General features: G+C 34.2%; 1 protein-coding gene across 1 annotated transcript in view; it reads left to right on the forward strand.

The window, feature by feature from the left end:
- unc-13 (protein unc13 homolog) overlaps positions 1-19,815 on the forward strand; it is a 153,827-nt gene that overhangs the window by 127,776 nt on the left and 6,236 nt on the right. The window contains exons 9-11 of the mRNA XM_017906283.1: positions 11,276-11,417; positions 13,575-14,021; positions 17,163-17,313. Coding sequence (XP_017761772.1) covers positions 11,276-11,417; positions 13,575-14,021; positions 17,163-17,313 — 740 coding nt within the window. The remainder of the gene's footprint in view (positions 1-11,275; positions 11,418-13,574; positions 14,022-17,162; positions 17,314-19,815) is intronic.

Consider the following 19,815-nt stretch of genomic DNA (forward strand, 5'->3'; position numbering starts at 1 on the left):
AGAGCGTGAAAAACAGGAAGGAGCGACGAGGGTGGTGACCTATTCGTGTCTCGAAGCGCGGTCGCCTTGGCCATGGAGCGATTACGGCAATTAAAGCGTTTCTGAGCGGAAGACGATGGGACGGGAGGACGAGCAGTGACGGGGCAAAGAGAAACGAAGCCTTCTGGGAGGAGGAGAACGATCATTAGAGTAATTGCTGCCTCGTCGCGAAGCGGGTCAACAGTTTTTCCTCTTTCTGGGGCTCCGCTTCACGCGCCGTTGGACCTCAGCCGCGGCCGAAACTCCGCCTCGATGGATGGTCCACCGATGACTAGGTTGCACCGTGAGAGTCCTGCAGATTTCGAAGATGGTCGAGCTGATACACCGCCCCGGTGTCTTCTCCGCTTTCGCGAACTTGTAATGTAATTGGATATTCAGGTCCGGTGGAATTGCAATAAAAGTGGAACTCAAGTAGCTAGCAACCGAGACAAATTTCTGAAGACGATATGACAGGCGTAATAAGAAGAAAATTGCAAGATAATATCAATAAAACTGGAAAACAATCCAACGATACGCCCGATACTTACGATAAACGGTTTATCGTAGATATGGGCCGTGGTGGCGCTAGTGAGTTACGCGACGCTTACGCGCGATAGGGTCGAATATATTTCTGACTATGTTATACTTGTAAATATTAATAGGATGATAGGAGATAATTTGAGAGGACTGAAAAATGGTTAAATATGCACTGGAATTATTTCCCCAATTTTTCTTGTCCCTTTTTCACGAAGTTAACCAATTTGGAAAATGCACAGTAGGTATTTATCGACACATAAAATTGCATCGCTATAGAAATAATAACCCTGCAGTGATATTTACGAGAGCTGCGAGTATTCGGTGTGACCTGCAGTTTCAAAATGGTGGAAGCAAAATCACGCAAGCTTGGCCGCGATTTTCCAGAGAAATGAATGAAAAGCACTCGCCGGAGAGATAAAATTCGACGAGCGTCGAGGAGGAAAAAGGCACCTGAGTGACATCGAGGCGAAATTAGGCGAACGAGAAGCAAATAGAGGCGAAAGCAGCGAAGCTGCGAGCGGAACAGGGCCGAGACACAGCGGAAAAGGAAAATTACGAGAACAATAGCAGCGGAGGAAGAACAGAGCGGGCAGAAAGTAATCCGACAAGTTTCAGAGACGTTCGGAACGTGAGAGAAGCCGCGGGAAAAAATTCCTCGCCGCTCTTAACACCGTCGTGCTCTCTAATTTCGGTAAAAGCGGCCCGTTCTCCTTTCGATACGAGATCGGGTTCACCGGAGGGACGTCAAACGCCCAGCCTAATTAAGTGACCTCCTGCGACAGACATCGGGACCAACTAATTAAACGAATAGCATTTCCTTACCAGCCTCCATTACCACGTCCATTAAATTCAACCAGGAGGAACGCCTTAATCCCGGAACAAAAACCGGCTCACGAGGTTCGTGTTCCGTCCAGAAGCTAACGAATCGCGCTCATTCCCGCGGAATTTCTCGGTTTCGCGAGCCCGAAGCGGTCAGGAGTCTCGAACAGACCCTCGTCGCTGGGAACAAAGATGGCCGACGAGCGAGCGTCGTAGGGCTTCCGGATTGGAGAACGCAGAGGCCAACAGTCGGAGTTACTTCCGCTTTCGCTCCAGTAATCAAATCCCTTGGCTCAGTAGGCGCGAATTAAAATCGCAACTGGTTCACGGATTCGCGATATACAACGAGAAGGGAAAGGAAAGCCAGAGACAAAAGGATGTCCGCGGCAAGATGGCGGCGAAAGACGCGATGACAATGAGACCTTTTGCACGCGGAATTGAAGTCCAACCAGGGACAGAAAGACCTAAATTCTACGTAAAATCGTGGAAATTAGGGGAATGGTTATGTACAATAAGAGAGTTGGATGGTACAATAAAGGTTGGTGTTTGTGAGTCAAAATGGCGGCTCGTGACGCAGATCTTTTGGGCTTATTGGGTTTCGTTTTAAGGTTAGGTTAGGTTAGGGATGAGATTTTATGGGAAATTTTAATGGAAGAAATTTAATTGAAGAATTTAGTTTCTCTTATTTTAAATTTACTTGGTCGAAGGGGAGATGTGAGAACTGAAATTTGTGCATCGTATAAAATGGAGGAAAGGAAAATTGAAAGTTATGGCAATTTTGTAATGTTATAACACTTGAAATAACTCTGAAGATATATTTTTGATTTATGAAACGATTAATATATTTTATATTGAGAGAATTCGAAAAGTATGAATGTTGGAGGTTAGTTAATCAAAATGGCGGCTCTGTAATCTAAGTATTTGGGGTTCTTCTTTATCTTTATTGTATATATACGTCTTTAGAATGAGAATCCAACGAAATTTAATTTACCGATGAAGCAAACGAATTAATGGTTTCATATTGATCAGGTTAAAAATTCTAGAATGAGCTCTGACATTTCAGAATAGCTGTAATTCGATTACCCGAATTTAGGAAATAACGTTTGTATGGGAAACACGTGTGACCTATTCGATTCGACTTGGAATATTCGAATAAGGGATATTTGTCCCATGAACCCTGCGAATTAAGCAGTATTTATTCGAGCGAGTTACTCCGTTTGTCTTTAGACGTTAGGGTGCCGGGTAAACAAGATAACACTGTATCACTATGTCAGTGACGAGAATAGCAGAGTACACGAACCGGTATGTAAGAACTATAGTTAGTTGCAGACACTCTGCACAATGTCAAAAACATTACAATTTTATTTAAACATCTCTTTAATTTTTCACTCAATTCTTTTAGTCATTTTTGAAATTTAATTTTTGAAAATTATAAAAGAAATTATAATTTTATAAATTTCTTTTATAATTTTTCATTATGTAACTGTGGAAGAAACTATGCTATAATTTTATAAATTTCTTTCGTAATTTTTATAATTTTTGGTTATGGAAGAAACTATATTAAATTGTGTATTACAATTTTATAAATTTCTTGCATAATTTTTATAATTTTTTGATTATGGAAGAAATTATATTAAAAATTATAATATAAAGGAACTGGTAAAAATAATTTTAGATATTTTTCTCTTATTATAAGATGAGATAATATTTCCTTCGTGGCACATATTGTGATGTAGAAGGAATTGAATTATGCTATTGGCTTGATGAAAATGAAAAGAAAATATCCGATATTAAAAGTGGGTTTTGCGCCTGATCCAATGCTATTTTTTACTTTTTCTTAAATTCTACTCGTGAAATCGAATAAGTACAACGTTCTCCGGAACAAACGAAAGAATAATCGAACGAATTAATAACCGTTCATCCAAGACTGAACACGATCAGCAATTCATTGTACAGTCTCATACGGTATCATGCAAATTTAGTACCCCGAGTCTTTCAATAGTGAAATAGTAACTATCTACTTTCTCCCCTTCCATATAGAATTTAGATTTGAAACTATAGCTCGACTATACTATTCCTCTTTACTCTTTACCATCGAAGAATAGACACGGAGAACGTCGATGAGATTTTCAGTCAGATCAGTGCACGATAAAATGAGAAGAAAAATGTCAATCATTCCTTCGAATATTTATTTACTTCCAAAATTAATAAGAAATAAAAATATTCTTATAAAGTATAGAATAATAGTAATAAAAAATTACTATTTCAAAATAATCCTATCTTTTATATACATTTTTATATATTATTAATTAAATTTTCGTAAATTATATTTCGATGATTAATATTATTTAACATTAAAAATCAGAGTACTATACTGATTTAAAAATTGTGATATAATATAGAATTATAAAATTATAAAATATTGTAGTATAATGTAATATATAGAAATGATATGGAAAATTATTATTAGAATTATAAAATATTGCAGTATAATATATAGAAATGATATGGAAAATTATTTAAAAATAATTCCATTTTTTCTCTTAATAATTTATCAGTGTAATATAGAATAAATTTATTACTAATTTTTGACATTAAAAATTAGAGTTGTAACGGACAAAAAAAAGATGTCTAAAGATATACTGATTTAAAAATTGTGATATAATATAGAATTATAAAATTATAAAATATTGTAATATAATACATAGAAATGATATCCAAAATTATTAGAATTATAAAATATTGTGGTATAATATACAGAAATGGTATGGAAAATTATTATTTAAAAATAATTCCATTTTTTCTCTTAATAATTTATCAATATAATATAGAATAAATTTATTACTTATTTTTAACATTAAAAATTAGAGTTGTATCAAAAAGATGTCTAGAGATATACTGATTTAAAAATTGTGGTATAATATGGAATTATAAAATTATAAAATATTGTAGTATGATACATGGAAATGATATCGAAAATTATTATTAGAATTATAAAATTAGAATTATAGAATATCGCAGCATAATATATAGAAATGATATGAAAAATTATTATTCAAAAATAATTCCATTTTTTCTCTTAATAATTTATCAATATAATGTAGAACAAATTTGTTATCTCCTAATCAGGTAATCAGTTTCTTAAAACGATCAAAACTGTTGTAGATACGTAATTCGAAATGTAGCGTTCCAAAATTTCATTTGCATTACCCTCGACTCCACGAGCATCTCGGTACTCAAATTCGGGTTACCGATTTATTGACCATTAATTAATCATCTGGCTAATTGAAAGTTTGATTGGCCTAGCCGGCTAGAGTACTGCAGCATCGCCATATTGTTCCAGGTCGATACGATCTACACCCAGAAATCAATTATTGATAGATCAATGCATTCGTAATTAATTTGACAATTTTCTTCAATTTTTCCGATCACTGACTGACTCGAAATTAATTAACGTAAAATGTGTGGTAAAAATCGTGGCGCAATTTGGACAATTTTCGCGCGAAAATAAGTCGAAACACGATTGAAATATTTCAAAATGAAATGGAAACAATTCGATTTGATTGATTCTGTTTTTAAAATAATTTTATTCCCATTCCCGGTAGTAACCATTGATTTTAAAATGATTTATTTTCATGCAATTAAAATCGCTTTCAAATTTTATTTTGTACGAATTTCCTGACGTATTTAAAAACAAAACTGTAAAATGAGCAAACCTGATTTATCATAGTGATTTTAAATCGTAGTCACTTGCTAAGTGGGTAATAAAAAAATTCCAGATTTTTATAAAATAATTCGGTGTTCAAAAAATTCAGAAAAAATTCGAAATCAAAGTTTTGTTTTTCGATTTTATTCGTGCTATTCGATCAGAGCTATCGAAGGAAAAATTATTATATCGTTTGAATCATGTCTCGAGGTGAATTTTGCGATGTCAGCTGTTAAATTGATGCAAATGAAATATCGCAAATTATGGTTTCAAAGGAATCGAGTAAGATAATTCGAATAAAAAGAAACGAGGGATTCTGAAACATTGGAAGGTAAATTTTCGCGCTTTAGCAGATCGCTTTACGATGTTGCAGCAAGATTGCAGACGCAACCAAATCGAATTTCGCCAACTTTTGCTCGACGAATTTCCCACTTTAGTTAGAGAAAGGGTGGGAAAAGCGGGAGCTCTCAGTTTCGTCTTATTTTCGTCGAATTACCATTCCAAGTCCAAGTTTCACCGCGCTTTTACCTCCCGTGTCCTTCCGTGCGATTACCCGTAGCCAGTTCTAGAGTACTTTTCACACCCCGTAGACTATCGATTTAGAAGAGGACGCTCCCCTTAGGCCACCCTCCGTTAGAGCTCTCTCACGCGACAGTACACGTATTTCTCTGCTTAGATGATGGATACTGATCATGTACACAACCCCAGTATGAACATCCATATGTACACATATATACAGTTATTAACAAGAATTGGATAAAAATTTACGTAAATTATGAAATTATAAAAATATATTCGCAAATTGTTATCTATATTTTATTTTCTGAGATAGGAAATTGAATTAATGCTAGGAGATAGGAAATAGAAGATTAGGAAGTTGTATGAACATACATATGTATACATATATGTATACAGTTATTAACAAGAATTGGGAAAAAATTTATAATTTGCAAATTTTTGTGGATATTTTATTTTTTGAGATAGGAAATTGAATTAATGATTGGAGATAGGAAATTAGGAAATTGTATGAACATACATATGTGTACATATATATACAGTTATTGGCAAACATTAGGAAAAAATTTGTAATATAATAATTTGCTAATTTTTGTGCATATTTTATTTTCTGAGATAGGAAATTGAATTAATGATAGGCGATAGGAGATTAGGAAATTGAATATGAACATCCATAGGTGTACATGTATATATACAATTATTGGCAAACATTAGGAAACAATTTGTAATATAATAATTTGCAAATTTTTGTGTATATTTTATTTTCTAAAATAGGAAATTGAATTAATGATAGGCGATAGGAGATTAGGAAATTGAATACACAACTCCAGTATGAACATCCATATGTACACATATATACAGTTATTAGCAAGAATTGGGACAAAATTTATAATAATTCGCGAATTGTTATCTATATTTTATTTTCTGAGATGGGAAATTGAATTAATGATAGGAAATAGGAGATTAAGAAATTGTATGAACATACATATGTGTACATATATATACAGTTATTGGCAAACATTACGAAAAAATTTGTAATATAATAATTTGCGAATTTTTGTTGTATATTTTATTTTCTAAGATAGGAAATTGAATTAATGACTGGAGATAGGAGATTAGGAAATTGAATATGAACTTCCATACGTATACATATATATATATACAATTATTAACAAGAATTGGAAAAGATTTATAATAATTTGCGAATTTTTGTGTATATTTTATTTTCTGACATATTTAGGAAATTGAATTAAAATTGGAAATGAGATTTATACAAAATATTCGAAGAAAAAGAATATTGTTAAATGGTATACAAGATGATATGTCTTCATTATTTTCCTATTTTTAATTTCAATAGTTACTTAATTAATTTTAGAAGGTAAAGAATATACATGAAAATTCCCTACTTTTATCAGTGAACATATATCATGAATATTACTGTACATTAATTATATATTAATTATTAACGTAAGCTATTAATAATAATTATTAATTCGACACGTAAATAATTATACATTACACATACAATGTGACCATTTTAAGTCTCTACACGAGTTAAATCCTATGCCAAAAAATTGAAAACAAATATATATATATACTATAACAATTGAGGTACTCCAATTGACCTTGGAATCTCATATGAAGGTCACATCGAAATTTTTCAATGGAACCCTACACGTTTTATCACACACTTTTACAATTAATATCCAATCCTTCTCAACGCTCTAAATTCTTGTTGAATTTTCAAAATAATTACAGAATTATCCGTCTAAAGAACATCTAATTTCCAAAACATGATCGGTACCCATCACACAAGCACGACACCACTCATATAGTCAGAATCTCAGTATACCGGTACCAGCGAGATACCACATGACGAGTGCCTCGTTCGGGCAGCATACACCGCGAATTATGACACACACACACACACACACACACACACACACACACACACACACACACACACACACACACACACACACACACACACACACACACACACACACACACACACACACACACACAAAATTCGCGCGCACACACAAACACAAACACGCGTGTGAAATTCCCGTGGAATCCATAAAAAATCCGGACATCGATCGCGCAGCCGATGCCATACCACTCGAGATCACACACGGTTTTATGTACCGCAGATTTACATACGTACACCGCGGGTTCATACCATTTCCGAACGATACAGCTCCACATGGATACACACAGACACACACACGCATACACAGTCTCCACTTACGGTTCTCGCTGTACATATGGTTTTACGGTGCACCGGGAGCACGGTGTGCCCGGTGGCGAACGGTACACGTACAAACACACACACAAGCACCCTCACAGACTCCGTGGACATCATGGAGTGGATCGTGGCCACGGCTCGAAGGTTTAACGAGCATTTAGGTATGAGATCGACGTTCGTCGAGGACGGCAAGCATCGGCGATCGTCCCCGCTGCAATCGGCGGTGCGAATTCAAGGAGTTAGTAGCATGGGCATGTGTGTCTGTCTGTCTGTCCGAATCGCAGCACGTTCACGTCGAACCTGTGATAATATGTGTTTTCTGTATTGCGTGTGTATCGTTGTGTATATGTATATCTATACACTTTCGTGCGTGGATATATTCATGTCCGAGCTCAGTGTTTTATGTATATATATATATACACACTCCTGTATTGTTTAGCGTTAAGAATGGGCTTTGCTTCGAGGTGGTGGTCATTTGGAATGGTGATATTGGTAATTGTCTTCTGGAGTGGGTAAGTGACTCTGGAAGGTGATTGGAGGAGGGTTATGAGAGGGAAGTATAATTTATTGCTTTTGTTTTGGTGATAGTAGAGATGGTGTATTATAGGCTGGATTTAAATATGTTCAGAATTAGATTTCATTTTATTTAGTAGTTTTGTTGTGCTAGGAATAGAATTGGGGAATTATAGGGTGGATTTAAATATATTGGGAATTGGAATTTATTTAATTTATTTAATTTATTAGTTTTGTTATGTTAAGAGTAGAGTTGGTGAATTATAAGGTGGGTTTAAATATATTGAGAATTATAATTTATTTAATTTAGTATTATTGTTATATTGCAAGTAAAATTCCTGGATTACAGAGTGGATTTAAATATACTGAAAATTATGATTTACTTAATTTATTAGTTTTGTTGTGTTAGGAATAGAATTGAGAAATTATAGGGTGGATTTAAATATATTAGGAATTATAATTTATTTAATTTAGTGTCATTGTTATATTACAAGTAAAATTCCTGGATTATAGAGTGGATTTAAATATGAGAATTATAATTTATTTAATTTAGTATCATTGTTATATTACAAGTAAAATTCCTGAATTATAGAGTGGATTTAAATATGAGAATTATAATTTATTTAATTTATTTAATTTATTAGTTTTATTATGTTAAGAGTAGATTTACTGAATTATAAAGTGGGTTTAAAAATACTGAGAATTATAATTTCCTTAATTTATTATTTTTCTCGATTTAACGACAGAGTTACTAATTTATAAAATGCACTGAAAAAATATTTCTCAAATTTACTATCTTCATTATACTTCATTATATTAACCCTATAATTACTAAATTATACCATACATCTAAATACACAATAACGAAACTAAAAAAGTACTTTTCCAAAATATTTAAAATTCGTAATTTTGTAGCATCTAAAAATCCTGATACGAAATATTACGTATTTTATTATCCATTTAAATTACTTCCCTTCGATTTGCACATATGTTACTTATAAAACACCATTGACGTGCACACCTATTAATAACATTTCTTAAGTCAACACTTATATTACTCACCGTGATGAAGAAATATAAAAAAATATAGAAAATAAATAAGATATCCGTCCAAAAACTTGAAACCAGTAGTTGCAATATCGAATTCGCTGTATTTCTCGGCAAGTTTTCCCATTCCCATGTCACCACTTCGAAGTAGACCATCGATACCTGTTATATGTACTTCTACACGACTCACGCCGAGCTTCTGCACGCTTACGAGGTGGCTGCCAAGAAACGTGACCTCTGAGTGCTGAGTTCGATGGTTGTTACATTGTTAGATGTGCATGAGCCTATCGGGATGGTCGTTGACAAAATACAAACCCACCGATTACTCGGTCACGCGTAATTATAAGTACACCCCAATAATAACTACCCCGAAATTTTTATTTTATTTTATTTTCTACCCAAACTTCGATCCTCGTATATTTTGTACATACGTTTCTCGAGACCCCACATCCCTCTTATAGAAGACTCTGAACACTGTAAATAGAACACGAAGATCGTCTTCGAAATTTCTTCGTTTCCCACGAAATTTCTTTACTTAATATAAAGGAAAATTTCAAATTTCGAATTTCGAATTTCAAATTTCGTCGCGTGTTTAATTGTTGATTCACTTTCCACGCCACGCAGACTGAAAGGTAACTCGATTCTATTACCCGTTGCCAAATATCTAAGAATTCGAAGGGAAAAACTCGAAACGAGATTAATTTTCGAAAAATATCCGCGAAAATTTTCTTCAGTCGAGGAAAGTCACGAGAAAGCAGAAAGTATCGTAAATTCGTGCAAGCATAAATTCCTGGCAAGCTTTCCCGATATTACTTCCAGTTTACGCTTCGACATTTTTCAAAATCACCGAACCGCGATGTTTCACTTGTTTGACGGTTGAAAATTACGCGGGAGTACGAATGCAAATATTTATCAATTAACGTGTTACACGAGAGAGGGTAGGCGATCGTAATTTCGAACAGAAATGTCGGAAAAGAGCAATCGAGGAATTTTCGAGTATCTAAAACCCGAAGATAAATTGATAAATTTAAATCTGCATTTAAATTTCTCTGGGTAAAATCTAAATCATCGATTCAATGATTTCTGTCGTGAATTGTCAATGTCGGATATTTTTTAAATTTATTGACACGTAAATCTGTAAAAATTCGAATTTTATGTTAAAATATTGAAAGAAATAGGTTAGGTATAATAAATATCCCTATAAATATCCCTATATCAACGAATTTTTGAAAAATTTAACAAAATTTTAACTAAATTTCTGACCAAATATTTTTGCAATTCTTTATTGTACTATACAAAGTACTATTTAGTAATGTCTATAGTTATTTACGAATTCAAAGAGCTTAGAAATCGTTCTCCAATTTTCTATTAAATTTATACAACGAATACTTTTATAATTTTTTATTATAATGTACTATATAATAATAATAGTAATTACTATATAATATAACAGCAATATGATCGATCATTTTTATAGTTATTTATACGCTTAAAAATTTTAACTATATTTCTAAACGAATATCCTCGAAATTTTTCTACAACCTAATGAACTCGATCGACTCAAAATTAACATAATCTTAATCTAATTAAATCTTCCACGATACAGATTACAAAGCTTCTTATCACCCGACACTTATGAAATTTATATTAAACACATTTCGGTACACCTTCCTCTCGTTTTCTTAGATACGGCAACAGGTAAGACTCACTTGTCAATTAAACCGTAATTAACCGTCTGCCAGGTAAGTAGAGACACAGAAAGAAATTCCTGCAACCCTGTGAATCCCGTGAGAAAATTTCGGAGCGCGTATCGCGTTAGGCAAATGTCGGGAGACGCACGCCTAATCATCGATTTCGCCTAACTTCCGCAGTGATCTCCGCCCAAGGACTGATCGCGAAGGACAAGAGCGGCACATCTGATCCATACGTGACGGTGCAGGTCGGCAAAGTGAAGAAGAGGACCAGGACCATGCCCAGGGAATTGAATCCTATTTGGCACGAGAAGTTCTACTTGTGAGTAATTTCGTTAGCACTTTGACTGCCACGTTGCTCATATATGGCCGACCGGTTGGTCATATATTTCTCCTGTGACGCCACGGTGGTCATTTAACCGGAGCGCTTGAACTACTTGAACTACATTGAACTACATTGAATGAAAATTGACAGTTACTGCATTTTGAATATAACCTCTAATTAGAAGATACTTTGAAATAAAAAGTGAACGATTAAAAATTTTTATCAGAACATCAAAAGCATAGAACAAATCTTGCATTTAGCCCCGAGGGAAACATGTGATTTCGGCGTAGCAGTCAAAGGGTTAACATCAATTTTTTATCCACTTTTCAAATAATAATAATAATTTAATATAAATAACGCATCCTATAAAATTGCTATTCTATAAATAATAAATTTAAATTTGTTATTCTATAAATTACAAAAGTCAATGAAAAATTTTCAATTCATTCTGTTTGCATATGACCGTCTGATGAAAAATAAAATATATCGTATCCTATAAAATTACTATTCTATAAATAATAAATTTAAATTTGTTATTCTATAAATTACAAAAGTCAATGAAAAATTTTCAATTAATTCTGTTTGCATATGATCGTGTGATCAAAAATAAAATTATATCAGAGATCATCCTATTAAATAAAAGAATTATAATGCACAATATTTTTATGCAATTTATCGCATAATTTATTTTATAATTTTATATTAATATTATTCGTAATTTAAAATTAACTCCGTTTGCTCATCGAAGGGTGCTAAAAATTCTTTTAGCAAAAGGCATTGTGATCTACGATGTTATAACTTATCGTGTCACGATAAATAATACAGCAAGATTGTTAATGGTTGATAACGACGAACACAGGCAACAATGATCGATCGAATGTGAGGAAGAAGAAATGACAGATTAGAGTTTCCCGGAAACGGCTTTGATGCTCATAATTGCTCATCGTTCATTACAGTGACCTGGAAAAACATGTTCGACTTACTCTCGTAATATAAGATCGTTTAGACACGAAGACCACAGGGGAAAAACATGATAAATCGTATTTCCCATGTTTTATGGGAGAGCAATTTTAAAAAGCTCTCAACCAGTTCCCACTATTACCGAAATTGTCTTTTCATGCGATTTAAGAATTAAATCACCGTTTTTACCGTCTCCACGAACATTTCGAAAATATCGGTTCCCATAAAATTGACAATAATTCTCGGATTTATTTTTTCGCTTAAAACCCCCCGTATCGCGTTGAAATTTGTCCGATATCAAAGAGGGAGATATCAACAAAGGAAAAAGCAATTTATCGTATTTCTTTTCGGTATATTTCACGTGAAATATAAAATAATAAAATACCAGTGATTTTTATATAAAAATACAAATCATTTTGTCTTTCAATGATATTATAATTCTTTGATCTTTAAGCACGGTCTCTCGTTCAACAGTGATGGGGTCTCTCTGTGCCCTATACAGATATTCCACTAATACATGCTCGAGACCCCCACCCTTATTGTACTGTCATGAAAGAAATTTCACCTCGTGCGAATTTTGCTTTAATTTTACTGAAAAGACTCGATCAGAGTTGTTATCGCGTTTGACGTGTGACGCCCGTGTTAACCGATAACGCCCCGAGTTGAGTCTTATCTGGTTCCAGATAATTTTATGGACATTCGTATCTCAAAAAATATTTATCGTAAATGTATCATAAAATAGATCAGTTTCCAATATACAATGCTATAAACAAAAGAAAGGAAGTATAAATGTGTTTATCGAAACGTCGAACTCTCGAAACTCAAGATAAAGTTTCGAGTTTTAATCATTCGCCTGTTTTCTGGGATTTGAAATTCTTGGAGCTGAAACAAAGAAAGAGAAGAAGGTATACCAAGTTTCGAGAGTTCCCAGAATCAAAACCTTACGAAGTTTGGTCTGTTTAAAACTCGGACTCCTGTCAAAAAATTAAAAATCGAAAATAAAATTTCTCCTTTCTGGAAAGAAATTATCTTAAGATAATACTTCAGATGACCAAGTATACAAACCCAAATTTGATCCTCTGAGATTTCCAAATTAATACTGAACGGGAAAGAAAATAAATCAATTGTGAACCCTAATCGATGTCAATAAACGATTGGAAAATTTGGCTAATCGATGAATTATACTGTCCACAGTGAGTGCCACAACTCGTCCGACCGAATAAAAGTGAGAGTGTGGGACGAGGACAACGACCTGAAGTCGAAGCTGCGACAGAAGCTGACAAGGGAGAGCGATGACTTCCTTGGACAAACGATCATCGAGGTGAGGACGCTGAGCGGCGAGATGGACGTTTGGTATAACCTGGAGAAGAGAACGGACAAGAGCGCGGTGTCTGGCGCGATCAGACTGCATATCAGTGTGGAGATCAAAGGCGAGGAAAAGGTCGCGCCTTATCACGTGCAGTACACCTGTCTGCACGAGAACCTCTTCCATAGCCTGTGCGAGAAGAACGATGGCGTTGTGGCGTTGCCTCAAGCGAAGGGTGACGATGCCTGGAAGGTGTACTTCGATCCACCAGGCGAAGAGCTCGTGGACGAATTCGCGATGAGATATGGCATCGAGAGCATCTACCAAGCAATGACGTGAGTTGCGTTGTTTGGGAGTAACAAGCTTGAGTCATGCTGTTTAGGACTATGTAGAGTGACTCGTGTCTAGGGTTATCAGACATAAATCATACTGTTTAGGACTATGTACAGTGAGTCACGTCTAGACCTAGCTGACATGAGTCATATTGCTGTGAAACTACCAAACTTGTGTCATGCTGCTTAAGACTATGTAGAGTGACTCGTGTCTAGGGCTATCAGATATGAGTCATGTTGTTTAGGACTATGTAGAGTGAGTCATGTGTAGACCTAGCTGATATGAGTCATATTGCTTTCAAACTACCAAACTTGTGTCATGCTGTTTATGACTATGTAAAGTCAATTGTGTCTATACCTAGCAAACATGAATCATGCTGTTTAGGACTATGTAGAATCAGTCATGCCTAGATCTAGTAGACATTAATCATGTTTTTTAGGGCTACATAGAGTGAGTCATGTGTACACCTAGCAGACATAACTCATATTGCTTTGGAGCTACCAAACTTTAGTCATGCTGTTTAGGACTACGTAGAGTCAATTATGTCTATACCTAGCAAATATGAGTTATGCTGTTTAGAACTATGTAAAATCAGTCATGCCTATATCTAGCAGACATGAATCATGTTCTTTAGGGCTACATAGAGTGAGTTATGTCTAGACCTAGCTGACATGAGTCATATTGCTTTCAAACTACCAAACTTGTGTCATGCTGTTTAGAACTACGCAGAGTCAATTATGTCTATACCTAGCAAACATGAATCATGCTGTTTAGGACTATGTAGAATCAGTCATGCCTAGATTTAGCAGACACGAATCATGTTCTTTAGGACTACATAGAGTAAGTCATGTGTAGAGCTAGCAGACATAACTCATATTGCTTTGGAGCTACCAAACTTTAGTCATGATGTTTAGGACAATGTAAAGTCAGTCATGTCTAGGGCTATCAGACATGAGTCATGCTGTTTATGACTATGTAGAGTGAGTCATGTGTAGACCTAGCAAACATGAATCATGCTGTTTAGGACTATGTAGAATCAGTCATGCCTAGACCTAGCAAACATGAATCATGTTGTTTAGGGCTACATAGAGTGAATCATGTGCAGACCTAACAGACATGAGTCATATTGCTTTGGAACTACCAAACTTTAGTCATACTGTTTAGAACTACATAGAGCCAATCATGTCTATACCTAACAGACATGAATCATGTTGTTTACAGCTACATAGAGTCATGTATAGGCCTATCAAACATGAATCATATTGCTTGGAACTAGCAAACTTGAATCATGCTATTTAGAACTAGGTAGAGTGAATCATATATAGATCTATCAAACATGAATCATACTGCTTTGGAACTACCAAACTTAGGTCATGTTGTTTATAACTAAATAAAATTAGTTATGTATAGACCTATCAGACATGAATCTTGTTATTTAGGACTACGTAGAATGAATCATGTCTAGACCTATCAGACTGGAATAGTGTCGTTAAGAAATACCAAACTTGAATCATGATATTTAAAACAACAATACCAATTATTCTGATTGGTATCAGACTTTTTGTTTTTCAAATTACATTGAAAATATGAAGATGATTTCTCAAGAGAAAAATCTCAAACTAGAACTAAATTGAAACCTTCGTTCCATATTTTCTAAACCCACCTACACTCCTAAAACCCTTCCAAACCTTGCAGATTTTCGCGATTCTTCGTCGTTTCCGGAAAAGGAAAAGTTGATGTCACGGACTTATGATAAATGTTCGAATTTTTGCTGAGTCACAACAGCAACGTTTCAGTACTATAATCTTTGTTATTGTATATCCGCGCGTTTATTTTCTGCTTACGACACGAAACCGGAGAAAACTGCCACGATGCTCAGCTTTGTCCTGGGAAAATTTAGAAATTATTTTCCCACTTGATATTCAACGAACGCGTGTTAAATAGTTCGCGAGAAATCCTGGGGGATATTGAATTTCCAAAAATTATTTTTGCGTTTAGTATTCATCGAACGTCTGTTGAAAGATTTACCAAGAATTTTTCAACACCAAATAATAAAATTTGACGATGGAAAGCTATGAATATTCTACTTCCGAGGAGTTCTAGACTTTTAAGTAGTAATATCAATCAATTTTCGAACATTTAAACGACACAGGTAGTATTTTAACTGTATACAATTTCATTCGAATTTTCAATAAAACAGAAATATTATCGAATTTATATATCCTTTCACGAGTCGTTTATTTTCAATTATCAAATGAATTTGGAAATTCAATTTCGCTTTTAATCGTTTGAAAATTGAAATCCGATATTGTATAAAAATTCTTTGAATAGTATCGATAAAATAATCTCTGTCTGTATACTCTTTCCACAATGAAGTCCAGTGAAAACACGGTTCACCAAAATTAATATATCACTATTTTTGAAAATACGAGGAAAAAGATTTTTTATACCCACAGTGCTTTTAGACCATTCCAAAAATTAAATCTACGTACATTACCTAATCCAAAAGCTATCTAGAAAGCAAGAAATTAATATTCAGTCCCATTCGACAAAATAAAAATTATATTATACCACTTCAAAACTTTAATTCCCACCAAAAATACAATATTGAACAAATGAAAATCTAAATATTATATGATACAAAAGAACACCATAATTTTGCAAAAAGGAATGATATTTTACAACATCAATGAATTTTCCATAAATACAATCACCTTTATTTTATTATTATATTAATGTATTAACACTGGTCATACCACAATTAGCCTAAATAACAATTTCTAAATTCTTTATTAAAAATTCTGCATTCAACGTTCACTTGACTTCTCCAATTTTCTTTCAATACACGAATCATGAATTTCCCATACACTCTTATCTTCTCCATCCTCCATTTTCCATCTACAAATCCTTAACCGATTATGGTAGGTCCACCATTGTAATTATTATTATAAATATTATACATTGAATACAATAAAATAAATTCTCTATATTTATTCAATTAAGAAAAGAACTCACGTAGATATCTCATAACACCTATACAGAGAATGATTCATAACACATTAGATGTCATATAAGATGTATTTAGTCTGTATGCACTCTATATTCTGCTGTATTTCATTAATATTGCCCTCTGTACTTTTCAGGCATTTTCACTGCCTCTCCACGAAGTACCATTGCCCAGGAGTGCCAGCGATGATGTCCACCCTGCTGGCGAACATAAACGCGTACTATGCTCACACCAGCGCGAGCTCTGCTGTCTCGGCCAGTGACAGATTCGCCGCCAGCAACTTTGGGGTGAGTTCTCGGAGAACGTCGAAGACCGTCCCCGTTCCTGTAACCTGCGAAGAGATAAGGACGAAGATAAGGAGAACAGGGCCCAGCGTGACCGAGAAATACTCCTGCGATCCTCCGCTAGCTTAAACCCTCCACTGTTCCAACAGGGGCTTCGATTTCCCCAGCAACTTCGCAGAACGCGCATTCTGCCTGCTCTATCAATTTCATGGCGAAATCCTTCGATTAAACTGCCTCTTTACCCTCCTCATCCCCTCCTGCTCAGCATGGCTGGAAATTGCGAGCGCGAACATACACGGTCCGGTCTAATTAAAATTTTAATTAACATCTTTTTCGCACTCGCTGTACCGCGTTGATCGTCAAAGCTACCTAAGGTACTTTTGAACCGTGCAATGAAAATCGCTCCACCGATCATTTATGTTATATTATATCCTTTGGAGTGGTGGAGTTGATTGGATTGATTCGTGGAGGAGTGCAAGAATTGTGGATTAAATTGGAAGAATAAATAAAAGCGTGAAGAATTTAGTTGAATGAGTAAAGGAGATGTACACTGACATTATGATTGTAGAAACGTGAAGATTTTTAACAATATTGTTGTGAGGAATTAAAATAACTATGGAAGAGATACTCATCTATGTCAGTCTTGGTCAGGACAGATTAATAATATTTATTAAAGAGTCGGAGTAGGAATGATACTTAATATTCCATAAATTGGAATAGAATTGGTATGAAATGGATACAAAGTTGAAATAGAATCGAATTTCAAGAGTTACTGGAACTTCATCAGTAACAGATATCTTCATCAGAGTGGATATTAAATACTTTCCAACTCCTGTAAGAGATAAAAGCAGTTTAAACGAATTGATGAAAATATCAGAGGAATGAGAGTTCCCATGTGAAAAAGATGACGTTATTATCAGTGGACGATATTCTTCCTCCTGGCAAATCACTTTGGCCAGTTTAAAGGGGACGAATTTTATAGGGGAATAGGTAGTTTTTGATTATGCAAATCGCCATTCCGGAATTGCAGATTCTGTCGTTTGAAGCAGAGAATCGTTTTAGTAAAACAATGTAAATTTTTTCGGGAAAAGTTACCAAGAGGGATGCAAAAGACGACCGTGCCTGTTTTCTATGTTCCTGAATTATGCATGACTTCGTCTTCCGGATTGGTGCACACATATGACCCAATAACTTTATCTTCGTTGCAAAAGCAGTAACAAAATAGATAGCTCAGTCGAGGCTAACGACAGAAGGTCGAAGGGAAGCTGCTTCAGGGTAACAGAGTGTGAAGAGCTGTACAAAAAAATATTGAATATTGAAACAACCTTGAAATGTTAATATTTCATTAATCTCCAATGTTATTTATATAAGCAGAGAAGTCTCTCAATTTTCTTATTCATGTTATCAACTTCATTATTCTTTTGCAATTTCTGTATTCACCAATTTTATTTATTTATTTATTTATTTATTTATTTATTTATTGAGATGATGAACCCTATCTGATACTCTGAAAGTACAATAACTATCAAATAGAAAGAGGGTAAGAGAAATGTAACATATAGCATTGTGAGAATAACACTTGAAGGAAAAGGAGAAAGAAATTATTACATTCACCAATTTTATTTATTTATTTATTTATTTAATGAGACGAATCCTATATTATACTATGAAATTACAATAATTATCAAACAGAGAGAGAAGAGAAATGTAACATACAGTACTGTGAAAATAACACTTGAAAGAAAAGGAGCAAGGAATAAGAAGCATTAATAAGAAAAATAATACTTATTATTATTAAGAACAAATTTTTTTTTAATTTAAATTTAATTTTATTATTAATAATAATACTTATTTTTCTTATTAAATTTTCACAATTTTGACAAATCTAAATTATTCGAAAATATGGAAAAAGTAATTCTGATGGGAAAAAGTAAAGGAAAGAAGAATCGTTAAAAGGAAGAAGGAATATTCCATTATTTTTCTTGTCGATGCCACAGCTCGACTTCGCTTCGATTGCATTCTCCTAGACGCCTGGCAAATCTTCCCCCAAGGATCGCACGTTTCGCCTTTTCTTTGGGTGTTCATTTTTCTCCTTGATCTAGGCTACCCACGGTTCTTACTCGCACGGGCGCCCGTGGGATTGTAAAGTTCTGCTAACCGTAAACAGTACTGTCGACTTACTCCGGGTGAATTATTAACTGAGGACTGTGGGATCCGATAATAAAAACGGGGCGATTTTGAAGAAAAATTAAACCTAAACGAAGAAGCTTGAAAAATTGATCCGTACATTCGCAATTTCCAACTTTACCATCAAAATGTTATCTTTAAATAATACCATTTATACTATACTTTTTATTATAGTATTATTAATTCATTAATAGTATCATTAATTCATTATGTCAAATTATGTAAAAATATCGATCAATAATGGGTCGAAGGAACTCTTTTAATACTTTTATTATTCATTTTGATCTTTGTATAATATAATGATACTAATTTTATGAG

The sequence above is a fragment of the Eufriesea mexicana genome, unplaced genomic scaffold, assembly GCF_001483705.2.
Source record: "Eufriesea mexicana isolate 0111107269 unplaced genomic scaffold, ASM148370v2 scaffold5271, whole genome shotgun sequence".
NCBI lineage: Eukaryota > Metazoa > Arthropoda > Insecta > Hymenoptera > Apidae > Eufriesea > Eufriesea mexicana.